Source organism: Calypte anna, chromosome 12 (assembly GCF_003957555.1).
Source record: "Calypte anna isolate BGI_N300 chromosome 12, bCalAnn1_v1.p, whole genome shotgun sequence".
NCBI lineage: Eukaryota > Metazoa > Chordata > Aves > Apodiformes > Trochilidae > Calypte > Calypte anna.
The window spans coordinates 14,016,332-14,034,043 of NC_044258.1; the positions used below are offsets into that span (position 1 = coordinate 14,016,332).

The following is a 17,712-nucleotide window of genomic DNA, read 5'->3' on the forward strand; positions in this document are numbered from 1 at the left end:
GGAGCTGCGCGGAGCTCGCCCGAGGCTGCTCCGAGATGAGGAAATCCCAAACCAAGCGGCTGTGTGTACGGGCAGAAAGGAAGCGGAAAAGGGAAAAGTACATTTCTTTGTCGTTCTCCGGTGTAGAACGACACCCTGAGTGGGAGGACAAGGCGGGCGGGGGCTCCAGGGGCTGCGCGTCGGCAAGAGCCGGGCGCGGAACGAGAAAGACGTTGCGTGTGTCCCCTTCTCACTGCACGGCGCCGAGATTCCCAGGGAAGCTCTGAGCAGCGAGCTTCATTCCTTTTAAGCGTCCGTAATATTAAGAAGCGTGAGGGTGGAAAACGTATCGTTAAATCCACGGGGGAAAGGTTTGTATACGTGAACGAAACTGTCGCATTCCCCCCTCATCTGTGCAAGGTGTTTAGAGTGAGCTTAAACAACTGCAGCCGCTTTACACTATTTCTCGGACGTTTATTTTTATTAAGTTTCCGGATACTTGGCTTTTTCCTCTATAATCAGCTTTCTTTACTGGATTCATTCAGTGATGCGATAATCCAATGTTGGTAATATCTCAATTCATTAACATAATGAATCAGAAGGAAGAGGCTGATTATAAATCAGAAAGCTTCTATTTATGTGAAATATCTTGGCAACTGACAGCAGTGAGGAAGACAGTAGAAGGACCATCAGTTTACAGGACTTTGGGAGGGCAATTGCAGGTCTCAGGTGCTCTCAGTGCTTGCGCCTTACCAAGGACAACCGTGCCCATGATAGCGAGGCAGCGGAGCTGATTTGTGGACATATTTGCCTCCTGTGGCCTCGGTCTTTCTAAGTGATTCAAAAGGGCCCAACCCCGTTGTGTTTAGGTGAGGGTTTTGCTCCCCTTAGCGGAGCAGCGCTGAGGGATGGGGCCGGGGCTGCTGCTGCCGCCCCCCTCCCTGCGCTGCCGGGACAGGGGCTCCTGACCACCGCTGGGACCTTTCTGCTCATATCGCCTACGGGCTAGGGCGGCACGGAAGGGCATGGGGTCCTTCGAAAGGCTCAGTGAGGAACCAGGGAAGGTTCAGTGCTCTGGCCTTTCCACCCCACCCCGGGCCAGAACTCTTTTAAATTTGGTCATCACTCTGCGTCTTCTGCAAATGCAGACGCCAAAGATGCAAGTAGTCACAAGAAAAGTCAAGTTTTGCGTTGTTTCAGGTTTATAAACTCTGAGACCAAGCTTTTTCTGCACTCCCTGTCTGACAGTGTTTTGTCCCCATCCCCGCTGGGGACAATAAAGCTTTTCCGTGACTAAACACAAGAATCACTTTAAAGCAGATTTTTACAGATTTTAGGATCACTGGTGACATGTAGCACCCGCACTGAAGGGCTGTCCATGTTCCTTCAGCCGAGCGATGGGAGGGAGAAAAGCGGGCCGCGACTCTCGGTGCTTTGGGGGTTCTCTGCGGTCCATTTCACAGGGAAACGTAGAGTACTCCAGAACAGAGCACAGGTGTAAAAATACCTCTTGCTTCATGGTGGTTTTTGGGGTGGTTTTTGTTTGTGGGAGTTTTTTTTCCTAATTGAGAACACAGGTTGCGCTCACCTTTCCGTGATTCAATCAATTAAGCAATTGCAAGAGCTAAATGAGGTAAATTCCAGTGAAGTGAGCCTGCGCCTTTGGGCAGGACAGGGTCAGAGATGAGAGTGGGTCAGGAGTGGGGCTGAAAGGTGGCGAAAGATCGCTCGGAGATTTGGGAAGCACTGTGGAGGTGAACCGGTAAGTGTTTTTGGTTTTTTGTTTTTTTTTTTCTGTTCTTTATGTATCTTTAACTAAGTCCCCGCGGTGATGGTGTCTGGTGCTGGTCAGCAGATTGCTGGTGCCCCAGGGAGCGGTAGAGGGGGTGGGAGAAGGTGGCAGCAAGAGAGACTTAAGAAACGTGAATGCTTTGGGATAATGCTGGCCGTGGTGTCCTGTCTGCCCGCAGACGTCCTCGGAAGAGAAAGGAGGTGGGGTGAGCGTATCACCAAGTAGACCCCAAAAGACCTTTTCCTAGCCCGGGGGATAGGGTGCCCGCTGCCGTGGCAAGCCATGCTGCTCCCTTCCTCTATCTGTAGGGCCCTGGGCCCTACTTGACCCCTCGCTGTCCCGTCTGTATGTGACTGCTCCTGTGTCGGGGTGCCGGTGCTCCCGAAGAGCGATGCCTGCGCCAGGACCCTCCGTGCCGCCTTCCCCCTGGCTGCAGACGCAGCTCTCTCCGGCCCCTTCCTCTCTCCTCGAAGCCCGGGCTCTCTGAGGGGTGTCCGGCGTCTAAATCTGAGGGGGCCTGGTGAGACAGATGGGGAGGGGTTAGAGAGAGGGGGCACGGGCCGCACCGGCTGTGGGAAGAGTCCTAAGCCCCGAAGGACAGCGGTGCCCCGGACGCTGGAGGTGGCAGGGCCTTGGGAAGCCCCTCCGTGGGGGATCCTCGTGGGAAACACGCGGAGGCGGCCTGCCACACTCGAAGCCCAGCGGGCTTGTTTTAAAATAATGCGAATACTCTCGTAAACCGGCATAAAGCGAGAGAAGGGCTAGTCCTGTTGGAACCTGGGCATCCACGGGGAGGAGGCGGGTCGGGAAAGGCATGTGTCAATTTAACCTTAGTGTTGACTTAAGCGAAAGTGCTAAGCCATTCCTAAACCTAAGTCAACACAGACTTAAGCCAAAATTGTTATTAACGAGCTCTAATCTGATTTAAGAGTCTCCGAGCGAGCCGTGTCCACACGAGGGGAGCGGGAGAGCGTTGCCTTGCGCTGCGCTCCGCGATGCCCGGTCCCCGGGAAGGAGTAGGGACGATGCATCCCCGGAGAGAAAGAAAGTGGGTTTGGGGACAGCTTTTTCTCCTGGGGAGAGCCGAGCTACTCTGCTTTAAGCTAGCCAGTGATCTACTTCTGCGGGATCACCTCCTAACACTGCACCCAGCTCGGCTGGCATGGGGTCCACTTTCCCGGGGGGCGATGTGAGGTCAGGTCAGGCTATTCGACCACCCCCGGGCCGGGACGGCAGCTTTTTGCCCGTATTGACTGCAGTGGGGCCTGGCTGGCCTCGGCCGCGCTTGACCCGGTGATGGTGCCGAGGTCCCGCAGCTCCCCTCACTCGGGAGAGGAACATACCAGTGCATTTTTCTTCCCCCCCCCCCCCCCTCCAATGGGGCAGTTGAGCCCTCCACTCCACCCCCCAGTGGGGGCCTTTCTTTTCTTCCCCACCAGCTTTGAGCAGCCCTGTTTCAGATTGGCCTTTTTATGTTTGATATAAAGAATAGTTGTTGGCCAATTCCATCTTTTCATCGCTGCTCTCCAGGCCCGGGTCCAAGCGGCTTGTCAGATGCTCATTAACTCCCCCTTTGGCTCTTTCCAGTGTGTCTCCTAAGCTCATTGTGCCAAGAACTAGCGCTTCTTTCTCTTTACACGGCTCCCTTTCTCTGCTCCATCAGGGAGACAAATTACTTTCCAAAAGGGATCGCCAGGGATGGTTTAATGAGAATTTCTCTAGGGCTGGCCGTGGAAATCAATGTAGTTAACATTCGGTGCACTTAATTGGACTTTTCTCTTCTGCCTCCTTCAAAAAAACTCTGAAGCTATCCTGTTAATCTCTCATTTGTAATCAATTGTGTTGACTAAACAAAAGTCTAGGTCGTCCTTTCTTCCTGTCCCAGACAATCCTTTGTTGCCTCTAAATGCCTCATTCTTGAGTGCTCCTGGTCGTGTAGATGGGTCCGATTGTTGACAGTTCATTATTGCGCTTTTGTCCATTTAATCTCCCTCGCTGTGTTTTGCATGTGCATGCCTTAATGAGCTCCGTTGGCAATTAACATGTTTCTAGCAGCAAACTGGTTGCTCAGACGTTTGGAGAGCGGAGTGCAGGGAAAAGGGCAACGCAGCTGCCTTTAGGTTGTTCGCTTCCCGCTGCCCGGCGGGACGCACCTGGGTACCGCCCGGTCCCGGGGAGGCGGTGGGCCGGACCGGGGGAAAGCCCGGTGGTGCTGGCACGTCTCTTTCTGCGCGGAGGCACCTCTAACCCTCCCCCCCGAGGCACCGGCACCGCTCAATCTGTTGTGTGCGCGGCTGCGGCGCCGGGAGAGAGGGTTTTTTGTACGGGTTTTGTGTTATTATTGAGGCTTGCTGGCAAGAGTGCCGAAGTGTGAGCAGTCGTGGACAGCAGAAACATCTTGTGAGGAAGAAGATAATTGGAGTCTCTGGCGTGTGTGTGTCTGACAGAGCAGCCCCTCCCCCGCGATCTGCGGCTTGTGTGTGCCGGGATCCGGGTGAGATCCCGAGGGGGGGTGGGGGGAAGAGGGCCGGGGCCGGACAGCGGCAAGTGCGCTGCGGTGGCCCCTTCCCAGTGCGTCCGAGACAGGGGGAGAAGCCGGAGCGACCCCCGTTTGTGGGAGGGCCGCCCGCCACCCCCCGGCTGGGACGAGCTGTCCAAACCCACCCAGCGGCGGCCTGTGCGGCCCCTCAGGGTGCCCCGAGGATGCCCTTAGCAGTGATGAGGATGCCGCTCTCTCTCTCACAGACGGCTCTGTAAACAACGTCGCTTTTTATAAAAATGCGAAAAGAACGCGCTTCCTGAATTCCCTTCCCGGGTGCAGGTTTCGCACTTTTCTCGCCTCTCAAGAGGGCTGGCGAAGCAGCCTGAGCGCTGTCTGTGGGGCTCGCAGCCGTGCCTGGCTCCTGCTTTCGGCACCCGGCTGGCAGCCCAGACCTCTTCCCGGAGCCCGAGGTGCGGAGGAAGCGCCGCTTCCCCCGGACCTGGCAGCGGGACCGGCTCCGCGGGCTACGCACCCTGGACACGCCGCTTGCTTCTTTGCCCCGTTCCCCTCTTCCGGGACCTCGTCCTGCCGTGGCTTCCCTCCACACATTGCCCTCATGGAGAGGGGGGGCAGGGTGGGTGGGGTGTCCCTTTCTGCTGATGCCATCCCACAGGTTGTCCCGCCCCGTCTGTCGCGGCGGCGGGAGAACCGGAATCGGCTGGAGGTTTGCAGCCGCGACCTGCCTGCAACGGGCTGAGCTACAGCCCCTTCGCTTGGGGTGCGGTCCCCTCTCTTCCAAGGGCTCCCAGACCTGTAGCTTAGGGCTACGGGGGTTGCATTTTTTTATTTTTAAAAAATTAATTTTGAATCCGAAACTTTCCCAAAACATTCTATCAAATTCTGGCATGAATTTTTCCCGCTGCCAGGATCGCTGGGAATCCTTTCCTGCTCTTCACCTGACCCAAACGATCAAGCAATACTTCTGACACTTAAAAATGCAACTCCCGAGAAACTCTAAAATAGACCCCGTCCCTCGCAGGGACGGCATTGCCCCGGCCAGCAGCCCGCTCCTCGGGGAGCACGGAGCATCGCAGCCGAATAATGAATCCAGAAAGCCGGTGCGAGAGGTCGCCTCCCGTTCCTGCGCTCGGCGGCGAGCTGTGCTCGTCCTCGCCTCCCACCATTTAACCACTCAATTAAGCGGAGAAAGGTGAAGTCCCAATTACGCCGTCCCCAGGCATTTTGGTGCCTCGCTCGTTCCCCTCTTCATTGGCAAGCCCGGCCCCAGCAGCACGCACACGCACGGCCGGCTCAATCTCCTTTCTCCGCTAGAATAATATTGTTCCTAACGACGTGGCCGGAATAGACACTTGCATATTAAAAGTGAGGGGGGCGGGGGGGGAGATGAGAAGGGAATATTTAGTATAATCCAAGTGCTTGATTATCCATATTCTGATCAAAAAGAGTTTCTGAGGCCTGCTGGGAGTGATTAGATTAATGTAATGCGGTTTGAAGGGTCTGTATTTTCTCTCTTAATTTGGGTCATTACTCGGAAAGCAAGCGTGAGATCATTTCATCTGCATGCAGGGAAAGACAGTCATTCAGGAGCGGCTTAAACACGCAGTAATGAGCCGACCCTGGGCAGCGGCGCTGGGAAACTCCGGGCCGCCCTTTGCGCTGCCGCCCGGGGCCCCGCAGCCCCGCCGGCGGGTCCCGCACCGGCGCTGCCCCTCTCCCGGGGGGCAGCCGCCCTCTGAAGCCTCCCGGTTCCCTCCCCGCTTTCATTTTGCTTCCTCCAGGGCCCGCGGCTGCTCGGCGGGCCCTGGAGCGGCAGGGCTGGGCTCTCCGCCGTCGGCCGGAGCTCCCGCAAGCCGCTTTTACACGGGATAGCGCTGTTCAGCCCGGTCCCCGCTCGGATCGGGGTCGCGGTGGAAAATGAGACACCTGCGAGGGGCCGGTTTATTGTCCCATGATAGATATATATATATATAGATATATATATTCCTCACTTATTCGAGCGTACATTTAAAATGGAGATTTACAGACACGTATAAAGAGCGCTGTCCTGGCGGGGGGCAGCCAGCCCGGCCCCTCCTGGCCCGCTCCGACGGCGCAAGGCGCCCTTAAATAAGATTCCTCTTATATACAACTGCGGCTCGGGATCGCTTGCTATCGGCGGCTGAGCTCGCTGGGGAACAGACAGAGAAGCAAAGGCTGGTTTGGATAAATAGTGCTGGCCTGGTGGAGCAGGTCCGAGTTGGGCGGTGCGGCGGGCCCTTAGCTCTGCCCGCTGCGCCCAGGGTCCCGCGGCGGCGGTGGAGGAGCGCTGGAAACGCTGTCGTGCAACTTTCGGACGTGCTTCTTTAAATCAAAGTTTCTGCAAAATCCTTTCCCGCAAGTGACACACGTGAAGGGCTTCTTGTCGTTGTGAGTGTGCATGTGGAAAGTCAAGTTATAGATCTGGTGGAAGGCTTTGTTGCAAATGGTGCACTTGTACTGCTTCTCTCCGCTGTGGGTCAGCTTGTGGTTCTTGTAGTTGCCTGCCAGAGAGGAAAAAGGTGGGAAAGGGAGTTACCCGAGGGTGCACGGTTGACAGGTAAGGCAGGGCAGGACGGGGTGAGGGGGTGCATTAGAAAGTGTGTGTGTGTCCCCGCACCCCAGTCCCACCTGTCAAACTCGGTCCGCATCACCGCAGAGCAGCGCGCAACTGGCACGGCACAAATGAGAGGCAGGGTCAGCCCAGTGACCCGCGGCAAATGGAGGACTCTGGATTAGGACCAAGGCCTGGCACCTCTCATTTAAAAAGCATTTAGGGAGAACCGTCAGCAGTCCCCGGCGATGCGGCCCGGCTTAGAGGGAAGGTAATTGGGACCAGCGGCGGCGATGGCTCTGCCCGCTCCCCTCTCTTCCCGCAGCCGGCCTAGGGCTCGCCTCGTTTAATCCCCGCTAATGATGGGTGAGCGCCCCTCGGGGGCCCTCCGGCCCGGCTCACCTTTCTGGTGGAAGCCCTTGCCGCAGAACTCGCAGACGAAGGGCTTGTAGCCGGCGTGGATGCGGATGTGGGTGTTAAGCGTAGAGCTCCTGTTGAACGCCTTCCCGCACTGGTTGCACTTGTGGGGTTTCTCCTGCACCGAGGGGCGAAAGGCCCGTCAAAAGGACTGCGAGTAGGGGACGGGGGGGGGAGCCACCGCCTCCCGCACCCCGCCTGCCCCCCACCTACCTGGGTGTGGATGATTTTGTGCCGGCACAGGGTGCTGGCCTGGCGGAAGCCCTTCCCGCAGACCTTGCACACGAACGGCCTGGCCCCCGTGTGCACCGGCATGTGGCGAGTGAGGTTGTAGTGCGCGTTGAACACCTGAGAGGAAGCGCCGGGAAGGCGAGGTCAGGCATGGGCACTGCCGCCCCCGGCCGTCTCCCCCCCACACACTCCCTCCGCCCCTTGCTGGCACCCCCTTACCTTTCCGCAGACCTCGCAGGTGAAGTTTTTAGGTTTGCCCTCCGCCGCGCCGCCGCCGCCCCCCAGCTTGGCGTGGCCCTTGGGGGGGCCGCCGCGCTCGGCCGCCGCCGCCTCCTTCATCACCTGGTCCAGGTGTCCCGGCAGCCGCTCCTTGTGGGCGAAGGGCGGCGGCGGAGGCAGCTTCTCGGCTGCCAGCCCCGCCAGCTTGGCGTTCTCCAGCAGGAAAAGCTTCTGGTGGGCCGAGAGCCCCCCCGGCGGCGGGGCGCCCAGCAGGCCGGCGGGGAAGAGCTGTCCGTGCAGGATGTCGGCGGGGTGGTACGCGGCGTCCAGGTAGTTGAAGTAGTAGAGGGAGCGAGGGGCGGCCGGCACGGCCCCCGCTTGGTGGATGACCTGTGGCTTGATGAGCCGGCCACTGGGCTGGCCGAGGGCGAGCTCTGCCTTGCAGCAGACGCCGCAGTTGGCTTTGCAGAGCCCCCCGCCGCCCCGCAGGCTGCTCTTCCACAGCTCCGAGTAGTTGAGGAGAGTCTTGGAGGGCACCTCGTAGCCCAGCGGAGGGATGGGGATCACGCAGGGCAGGGGCGAGCACAGGCTCAGCGGCTTCTTGCCTGGCTCCGGCTCCTGCCTCTGCTCGAAGGCTGGCTTGGGCTCCGACGTCTTAGCCATGATCCTCTCGATGGAGAAGGCCAGGGTCTTGGAGGGGTTAGCGGCGGCGGCCCTGCCGTCGTGCCGGGGGCAGGAGGAAGGCATGACCGTCTCCAGCGACCCCGAGCTCGCCATGTCGCTCCGCCGTGCGGGAACTTGGTGTGAGCAGCGACTCGCTCCCGCTCTCGGCTCTGCATTCCAGAAAAGCCAGGAGACAAATCAATTTAATAAGCACCTTGTTCTCCCCCCACCAACCCACCCCCCCACCGGCACCCCCTCCCTATTTACATTCAAATGAACATATTCAAGAACAATGGCACGTAGGGTACCAGATTACTGCTCATTAAGCTGAACACGCTAAAGTAACATGCAAGCTAGACTTTGTTAGTATTAAAAAAAAAACTTCCCCCAGCCCAATGCCACCCAGCCCAGCCCACCGATGGTCGCGGTCCGGGAAATGCGGGGGCAGGAGCGGGGGGGGCACGGCGAGGGGCGGCGGGGCTCGTCTTGGGACCACTTACCTTTGCCCAGCGCCGGCAAGACTCATCCAAGCAGCTCAGTGTGGCCACAGTCACATTTTGATAGCAAACATCTTCCTGAGCGTCAGATCACGGTCTCGTACATTTAAAGCTGACATCACATGAAGTCACTTCGAGCAGAATGACATGGGGATGCCACCATGGATCTTCCCTGAGCCGAGGCGCCGGGCTGGAGCGCAGTGGGTTGGGGCAGAGAGAGGAAGAGAAGCTCCCCCCCCGCCCCCTCCACGCACAATTTCCTTCCAGTTTAAGACGCACAAATCTCTCGTGTGCGAGCTGGGTTTTTTCCTCTCTCTCTCTCTCCCTTCTTAAAAAGCAACTTGCAAAGCAGAGGAATCTTTTGCATGTGGCAAATTAGAAGGCAAGTGCGATTCACAAGTTGGGTGGAAAAGAGTGCTCCAGTTCTTGCTGGGGTTAGAAGAGCCACTCTGAGTGAGCGTGAGGATTTTTTTTTTCCTCCTTCTTCGTGGTTTTTTTTTTTGTGGGGTTTTTTTGTTGTTTTTTTTTTGTTTTTTTTTTTTTTTTTTTAAGAAGGGGGAGAATGAATTTTTTTTCTAAAGCAACTACCACGCAACCATGCTCGAGTTATTTTGGCAACCCATCTGCAATCAGCTCCATTGCAGCCGAGCTGGAAGATAATTAATAAATTGTCACTTATCTGCGTGCCTCCCCAGCATGTATAAATTAATAGCCAACCCATTAATTAGGACAGTGTATTAATGTTAATTAAACTAAGTTTAATTCCGCCCCCCTCCCATCTCAGGGTAGCTGGTGATTAGCCTTAAATAAACGCAGAGGGAGTCGAGTCCAGGGCTGGGTTTTCACTGCTTTAAAAAAATCAAATAAGTAAAAAGGAGCCTAGCGCTGAGAACGGGAGTTTTGCAAATTGTCACCCCGAGAGGTGTCCGCTTCCCTGGGGGGCAGCCGGGCGTCTCTCCCTTTCCCGAGCTCTGATCGTGTCCCTCTTTTTCCGCCCCGCTCCCCCAGAATAGTAGACGCTGCATTATAGTGCCTGGGTGCTGGGGTTTCTTCCCCTTCTCTCTCTAATTAAAATGACTTTATGCGGGAGGGGAGGATTTGCAGACCCCTCAGAGGCGAGGACGCGGTAATTGCGGGAGTCCCGTGTCCACCTGTGCTGGGGGGAGCCCGGCTGCGGCGGCAGCACCTCCCCGGGCCCTGATTAGCCGCCCCATCCCTCGCCGGGGCCATTCAGCCGAACCAATTTTCCTCCAGCGATTCAGGGCCCTCAATTCTCTTTCACTTGTAGCCACTATAGCGCTGCGTGGAACCTGGTTTTGTGTGTTTCTAAAATAAAGGGGAGGATTATCCGGGGGAGGGTGGGGGGGGAGAGCGCCAAGGGTTTAGATTGAGCCTGGCCAGAGGTAAAGCAAGCAATGAAAAGGCCCTATATATATACTTTTTCTTTTTTTTTTTTTTAACTTTTTTTTTTTTTTTTTTTCGCCTCCCTAGCATGCCTAAGAAAGTTTAGAGGAATTCGGGGGTTTTGTGTAACACTGACAAAGCCGCGCCTCCTCTCCCCGCCGGGGCATCTCGCTGGCGGCTGTTTGCAGACAGGCTTTTTCACCTGCGAACCAACAACACGCTCCAGAAACAAACTTTGAAAGTGGCAGTCGCCCCGGGCTCCCGGCAGGCGGAGGGGAGCTCTCGGGGTACCTTGCCTCGGGGGGCTGTGCAGGGATGCGTGTGTGTGTCTCTCTCTCCCCACCCGGAGCATCAGGTGTTGGCGTCCCAGCAACCCTGCCCTCTCCATTCCTCCCCGCCTGGGTTTGATGGGTGTAAGGGAGGAAAGAAACCATCCCGCTGTTTGGGACAGAATGGGAAGTGACTGCAGAGAGCCTTATGCACCGACACAAACCTCGTCCAGTGGCTGGAGCGGGGGAGCCCGGCTGAGCCCCAGGCGCGGAGCGGAGCCGAGCAGAGCTGCCCGCCCAGCCCGCCCCTCCGCCGGGCAGCGATCAGCGGGCGGGCGGCGGCTGGGATCCGCTTGCTCCCGGGGCTCGCCGTCTTTAGCAAAGTATTTAATTAGCCTCCACAAACTTCTTTTCCTCGCCTGCAGATTATACTGAGTGGAGGGTTGGGAACTATTTTACACCTTGCCACTCACATGTTAATTAATCTCTATCTAACCCTAATTGCAGTTTATTCAAGCACCGCTCAACAGCTCACCCACACAATAAACACTGGGGCTGCTTTTATCCATATTACTCCCCGCTCACACGTTGAGTAATTAACTCCAGTACCAACTAATAGTGCAAACAAATATTTTCTGTAAACGAGATGATTTCGGGCAGGATAAAAGAGGGCTACGGAGCCGGGGCCGGGAGCTCGCTGCCAGCTTCCCCGTGCTGCCCTCGTCCTCGCCGGGATATTTTCTGGGCCGGATCTTTCCCTCCTTCCCCACTCTGCCGAGGGGACGGCCCGTCGTTCGGTACCCATCGCTGTCCTCGGGGCAGTGGGTCCTGCAGGCCTCGAGGCTGCCGGTGAAGCCCCGGTGGAGCCAGAGGCTGAGCACCGGCTCCCGGCCCGGGCTCTGCCGTGCGGCTGCCTCCCGGCCTGCGAGGAACCGGGGGTACCGCACGCCTTGTGTGTGCATCGGTGCTTGGGGATCCCAGCTAAGACCCGGGCATCGGAGCTCAGTATTTTAATTGAAATCGCAGGTTTAGGCACAGCTGGAGGCTGTCTCTATCGATTCGACTTCTGCTGTTCCAGCGAGCATATTACAAATGACTGACTTTGAGACAGCTGCCCCAGCTCACCGCCCTGCCCACCGCCCTGCCTTCGCCCCTCTCTGCCCCCTGAGCACTGAACGGGGCTGGCGGGACCGGGAGAGACGTCAAGATGGGCCAGCTCGGTTTTGTAGGTCAGAAGCGGCCGCACCTCGGGTAGGCTGCAGCATGCCGACTTTTTGCCTCTCCCGTGGGGTTTAAATCCTTCACCACTTCCACCCCCATCGCACCAGCGACCTTTGGAGGGGGGAAATGGTTTGCGGATTTTCCCCTGGAAAGCGTATGCCGCAAAACCTCTCGTAACGCAGACACGATCGCTCTTACGGTTCTTTTTGCGCCGCTGCCACGCCAGAAAAACGATTCCGGGACCGGGAGCGCCGATATGGGCCGGTTCCCTGCGCCAAACTCTCTGAGTTCACCCTGGGGCTCATCTAACACCTCTGCCCTCTGTCTATCCCCTACGCGCCCGGCAGCCCCGACCACGAATTCTCCTCGGCCGCTGACATCGAAAACGGGCCGGGATTTACCTTCTGCTCCCCGAGACCCAAACCCACCCGGCGAGGGTCTTCAGGGGTGGGTCCCGTGCGGGAGGGGAGCGCAGGGTCCCACAGGAGAGGAGCCGCCCGGCTCGGCCCCCGCACCCGTCGGAGCTGAGCATTTATGGTCCACTGGAAGATAACCTAGGATCCTCCAAGTTATTTAACTTGGCAGCTGTTTAAACTCCACAGCGGAAGCTGCTAAAAGTTATTAGCATTATGCTTCGTTCTCTCCGAAATGGTTGCTTTGATTTCAATGCTGTTTTGGTTTTTAAATGTATTTATGTATTTTTAAATATATACTTTAAAAAATTATTTTAATAGCAGAAGCTGATGGACCACCAGGTGGGCCACCAGCCCCAGACAATTAAGATAGGGCTGCCTTTGTGGGTCGGGGAGGAGGGGAGCAGCTTCTAATGTGTTTTTGTGGCTGGTGCAAGGTGCTGCAGAGGGGCCCAGGGACAGGGTCTGGCTGGGAGGAGGGCTGCGCTACACTTCTGGGTTTGGGTCTGGCTTGGTGCAAGGCAACAATTACCCCCTCAGAGCACTGCCCAGGAATGGCCCCAAGGTGTTTGGCTTGGGTTTGTTTTGCAGTGGTCAGAAACAGACGTTTTTGGGACAAATTATCAAGCAATAAATGCAGAAATCAGGATAGCAAAACTTGGGGCTGGGGTGAAGAGGGGGTTTTACCTATTTGACTGCTTCCCATTACCCCATTGAAACCGTGGTACTTCGTGTAACAGGAGCAGGACCAATGCCTCATGGGCAGTACCTCATCCTACAGGGCCCTTTGGGTCAGTGGGGTGACCTCACTACCATGTCACAAAATCAGGGCTGCCACAACCATACCTGGGGCAGGGGCAGAGCATGGCAAAGCCACTTGGGCTGGAGCAGAGGCACTGAGTCCCTCCAGACAATTGTTTCAACTCATTTACTGAGTCATGCACATATTACTGCATATACGTAGGCAGATAATTTTTTAATGTAATTTTTGAAGATATTTTTTTCCCCATAACAAAATGCTACGAGGGAGCTAGGTCTTGGAGCACTGCCTAGGTCCCAGAGCAAATGTGGATAGTGGTATTTTGGAAACCCACTGGCCCAGAGTCCTTGAATGAATGTGCTGGTCAGCTTTGTTAATGATGACAGAGGCAGCATTGACATTTTTAACCTGAGCCTACTTTTAAGAGCTGGCATCTGACCTGATCCAAAGGCTGTTTGAAATCTAGCCCCACTGCAGAGCAACCAGCAGAGCACCATGGCAGGAGCTGCACAGAGTGCCTCGGTGGCAATCAAACTGGCTTATGTAATTCTAAAAATGGCAACTCCTTACTTGCCACATCTCTTTCTGTCTATGCGGAGAGTCCTGCAGAGCTGCCAAACAGAAGCAATTGAATGAACTCTTTTCTCGGCTCATTCCTCCTTCCGCAGCTTGGAGAAAGGGAGCCAGAGCCTATTCTAGTTTGCCTGTCAACAGGAATGGTAACTAGCACCTCGATCCCAGCCAGGCTTTATGCCCCCAAAACACTGCCTGCCTGTGAGGAGTGGAGAGAGACATCGTGGGTGAAGCCCAGTGCCTGGAATGAGACCGTGCTGGTCCAGGAGGCAGTCAAGGAGTCAGTGGAGTTCACATGGTGTCTGAAGTCATCCTGGCCAGCAGGGCAAGCAAGAATTGTTTTGAAGGGCTGAGCTGTTGTTCTCCATCCTTGTTGTCATAAATAGTCATTCTTCACTTTGCAGTTATGGAGCAAGGCTGCACTTAATTTCTGAATGCTGAAACTGAAAGATGTCCCTTCCTAATGTTTGGAAACGTAGTTTTTCGTTTTGAAAGAGTGGGAGCTTTTAATTTTTTCTGGTTTTATGTTTTGTTTTTTTTCCCCTTAATTTTCTATTTAGGAGAAAAGGTGGGAGGAAGCAGAGAAGGAGAATATAATGGGGGGATGGCCTTGTTCTCACTTTCCTACTGAAAATGTTTCAGAAAAAGGAGCAAAAAGCAGTGAAAACAGATAGAAGCCCACTTCAGTTTGGTGTTCGTATTCCTTCCCTTTTTTGCTTGAAAGAAGGATGGCCAAAAAAATAAGTGGGACAAACCCCACGTGTTTTGAATTATTCTCCCCTTAATGAGTTAGAAAAACATCTCATTTTCAAAACTACTTTGCTTTTCCAATGAAAAAAAAAAAAAAGAGCAAACAGACCAAGGATATTTCCAAAACAAATCTTTCCACTGTCTTTGCAACTCACTCCCCACTCAGTGTTGACCAACTTTTCTGGGTCTGCCACATGTCAAGAGTTGTATTTACCCTTGTTAGAACTGTTGTCACAGATGTCCCCATCCACTGCAAAGCAGGACTCCGCGGGCTGAGAGGTACAGAGATAACAGCAGAGAGCAGCATGTTACCTCCTTCCTCCAGCCCATGTGGGCTGATGTCCCCATGTGGGACTGACTGGGTTGCAGTATTCTTGTCCCTCATGGCTAGGCTGGACCTGGCAGGACTCCCAGGTTGACTGATGAAACTTGGGCTGATTTCACCTCAGAAAGCATGACCTAGAAGAGCCACTAAAAATCCCCCCAACAATCAGAGTCCAAACTAAAAATCCAGACTTTTTTACGGTTGGGAAAAAAAAAACCATGCATGACCCAAGTATTCCCTGAATGTTTGAGAACACCCACAAAATCTGTAAAAATAGATGGTAATTTATTTGATTTAATTATGAGTCTATCTTGTGATTTTGGAATTGGGGTGGGGCTGAAGTTAGTGATGCTGAAAAAAAAAATTTAGAGATAAGCCCAGGTGATTTATCAGCTCTGAGGACCAGCTGGCTCCTCAGCTCTGAGGAGCTGAGGCTCTTCCACATGAAGTCAGAGCATTGCAGAGCTAACCAAGAGAACTTTCTTGGGTGAGGTGGCCACTGCTGGGGGTGACTGGGAATTAGAAGCCCAAGGATGAGGCTGGTGTCCCATAGGCATGGCCAGCAGGTGTTGGAAGGACTGCTTCATCTCTTCCTGCTTACACACCTGGTTTGACTGAGATTATATCTGTCTTGGTGAGCACTAACTGCTCCTCAGCAAGTCATCCTTCCTGTCCCCACTGGAATATGCTACTGGGTGACCTCGAGCACCAGTAAGCATGGCTATGGGACATGTTCCTGTCCCTTACGTGAGTGTCTGGATTAGCTTGGAGGCTGCTATGTCCTCTGCCCCTGTTGTATGCCATAAACTCAAACCTGCTACCTTTGCTGTTTCAGATGGATAGAAAACCCCCTCCTCTCTTACCAAAGTTAGCTGCTGCATTCACTTCAAGCCTTTGAGGCATTTCTTTCCTTCTTCCTCCCTTCCAGGTTGTGCCTCTCCAGCTGACAGCCTGGGACAGCCCTCTGCTTGTGGAGCTCTCTCTGCTGAAATCATCTCCTAAACGGTGTGGCCTTTGTTCCCCCCCCAGCTGTCATATCCTCTGGGATCTGCAACAAGTCCTCATTTTACAGATCCCTCTTGTCAGTCCCCAGTCTGATCTGACCACCTGGTTTATTTTTGAATCAAGCACTTGAGTCATAACATTTCTGTTTATTTCAACAACTGTATTTCTTGCATAGGAAATGAGCCAAGATGGTCTAAGGTGGGGAGAGTGAAGCATGTCGCAGTTGTAATTGCTTTTGCTCTCCCAATATCAAATTTTACAGTATAATCAAAATCTTATTTTTGTACTCCTGGACTCTGTTATTGACTTAATCTTCTTAAGTGCTCCTATTATTTCAGTGATTTCATCGTTGTATGTTGATTTTAATCTTTTGATCTCCATATTAGCTACTGCCTGCAACTAATTTGTTGCTCAGTGTTTTTCTTTGTTTTGACCTGTGAGGCATTTTCCTCATGGCACACAACTCTGCTGGCAGATTGCATATAATCTCTGCACTTTTTTTCTCCCATATTTTGCATAGTTACAACAAATGCAGATTTACAACTTGAAACGGAATATGGATCTTTTAGAAAAGCTGAGGAAAATATCACGCCAGTTTTAGCTCAATAGCCTAAACGTGCTTGAATGAAGGAAATATGGCAGAGTAAAGCTCACAGGAGAGAGGTGTCAAGCAGGCTTGTTAGTCCCCATGTTCAGAATGGGTGGCAAGTGCAATTACTGTAACTTAAATGTAGTCAGGGATCAAAGAGTTTCTGTAAGCATTACTAGACCTAAGATGAAGCAAGATGGGTTTTGTGAATGGCTTAAGGGACTCCCCTAAGGGGATGCAGCAATGGCTCTGTTGAATCATGACACCACAGAGCAGGTTTTAACAAACATTGGTGACAGTGGTGGTAGCACAGAGTCATGAGCTTCACAAGGTGCAGAGGTTGAAATATGGCTCACTGGCATTTTGGCTGGCTGTGAGGTGAGTTCTTTGTCCCTTGGTAGCTGAAGGTTTAACCTGTGCTGATTTATCTGGTCCTTTGTTTGCTTTAGCTTTTTCTTTTGAAGAATTTTTGCTTTAGGTTTGCTGTGACTTTTTGGAAAAGAACACAGCCTGAACATTGACAAAATCATCTTTGCTTTGCTGCGTGCCTGTTTATGCTTCTGAACACAAATTGTCTTCTAATATTTTTGACGTTTTGGTCACTAGAGAGGCAGAAAAGCAATTTCTAAGATGCCTGTGGGCCAAGAGACATACATTACAGCAGAGGGGAAAGAATCTGTTAGTTGCTGAAATATAAAACAAATTGGATGAACAGCTGCTGACACTTGTCAGTCAAATAGTTGATAGCATTTTCAGTCTCCATGCCACATGCTTTAAGTAAGTCTGTCAAAAAAAGGATATTTTCGCTGGACTTCCCTGTAAATATGAGAGAAGTTTTGGCCTGATCTATCATTTAAAATTTTGCTGGCAGAAGACTGAAATTTTCCTCTTTCCCTGAAACTGATTGACATGACTGTACTGGCAGATTCTTCATCTAGGTGCAGTTGTACTGGCAGGAAGTCCTTTGACTGTTGGAGCTCATTCCATCGCAGGAATGGGTTGAAGCAAAACCAGCAGCAGACCTTGGTGTTCCTTGGCTGGGCTTGCCAGAGTGCTCCCATCCAAGGAGCAAAGGAAGGAGGTAAGCAGGGCCTTTCAGATGCTGCCTGAGGCATATCTTTGCTCTGCAGGACCCTGAGACCCATCCAAAGCATTGTCTGTGGCCAGGAGGTCTTAAATTTATTTGGGTTTTTTTTGTACAAACCCAAATCATTTTGGATTCAACATTTCTGCAGGATTAACCCAACATAGCAGTTCTGGCTCCTGGTATTGTGGTTCAGCACCCATAGAGGACATGATTGGGCTGGCAGCACCTACAGAACCATTTGCAGGATTAAAGGCAGTAGCGATTGAGGGTACAACACTCTCCTTTGCTCATCCACAAGCTCTGGAGTTGGATGTTACATCCTGATTTGTATTATTGCTTGTACATTAGTTTTCCACTCTCCCAATGAAGTATGTAACTTGAAGCTCATCATTCGGGTCCAAACTTCTTAAAAGAAGTTAGCTGGCTCATGCTTCCTGGTTTTGGAT

At 53.5% G+C, this 17,712-nt stretch overlaps 1 protein-coding gene across 1 annotated transcript; it reads right to left on the reverse strand.

The window, feature by feature from the left end:
- Positions 1 to 6,211: 6,211 nt before the first annotated feature.
- On the reverse strand, positions 6,212 to 9,226 carry FEZF2 (FEZ family zinc finger 2). The gene is made up of 5 exons (XM_030458507.1): positions 8,874 to 9,226; positions 7,711 to 8,543; positions 7,474 to 7,608; positions 7,246 to 7,378; positions 6,212 to 6,793 (listed from the first exon to the last, which is right to left on the reverse strand). Exons 2-5 carry the CDS (start codon positions 8,485 to 8,487, stop codon positions 6,531 to 6,533), a joined length of 1,308 nt encoding a protein of 435 aa, XP_030314367.1. The 5' UTR covers positions 8,488 to 8,543; positions 8,874 to 9,226; the 3' UTR covers positions 6,212 to 6,530.
- Between the last annotated feature and the right edge of the window lie 8,486 nt (positions 9,227 to 17,712).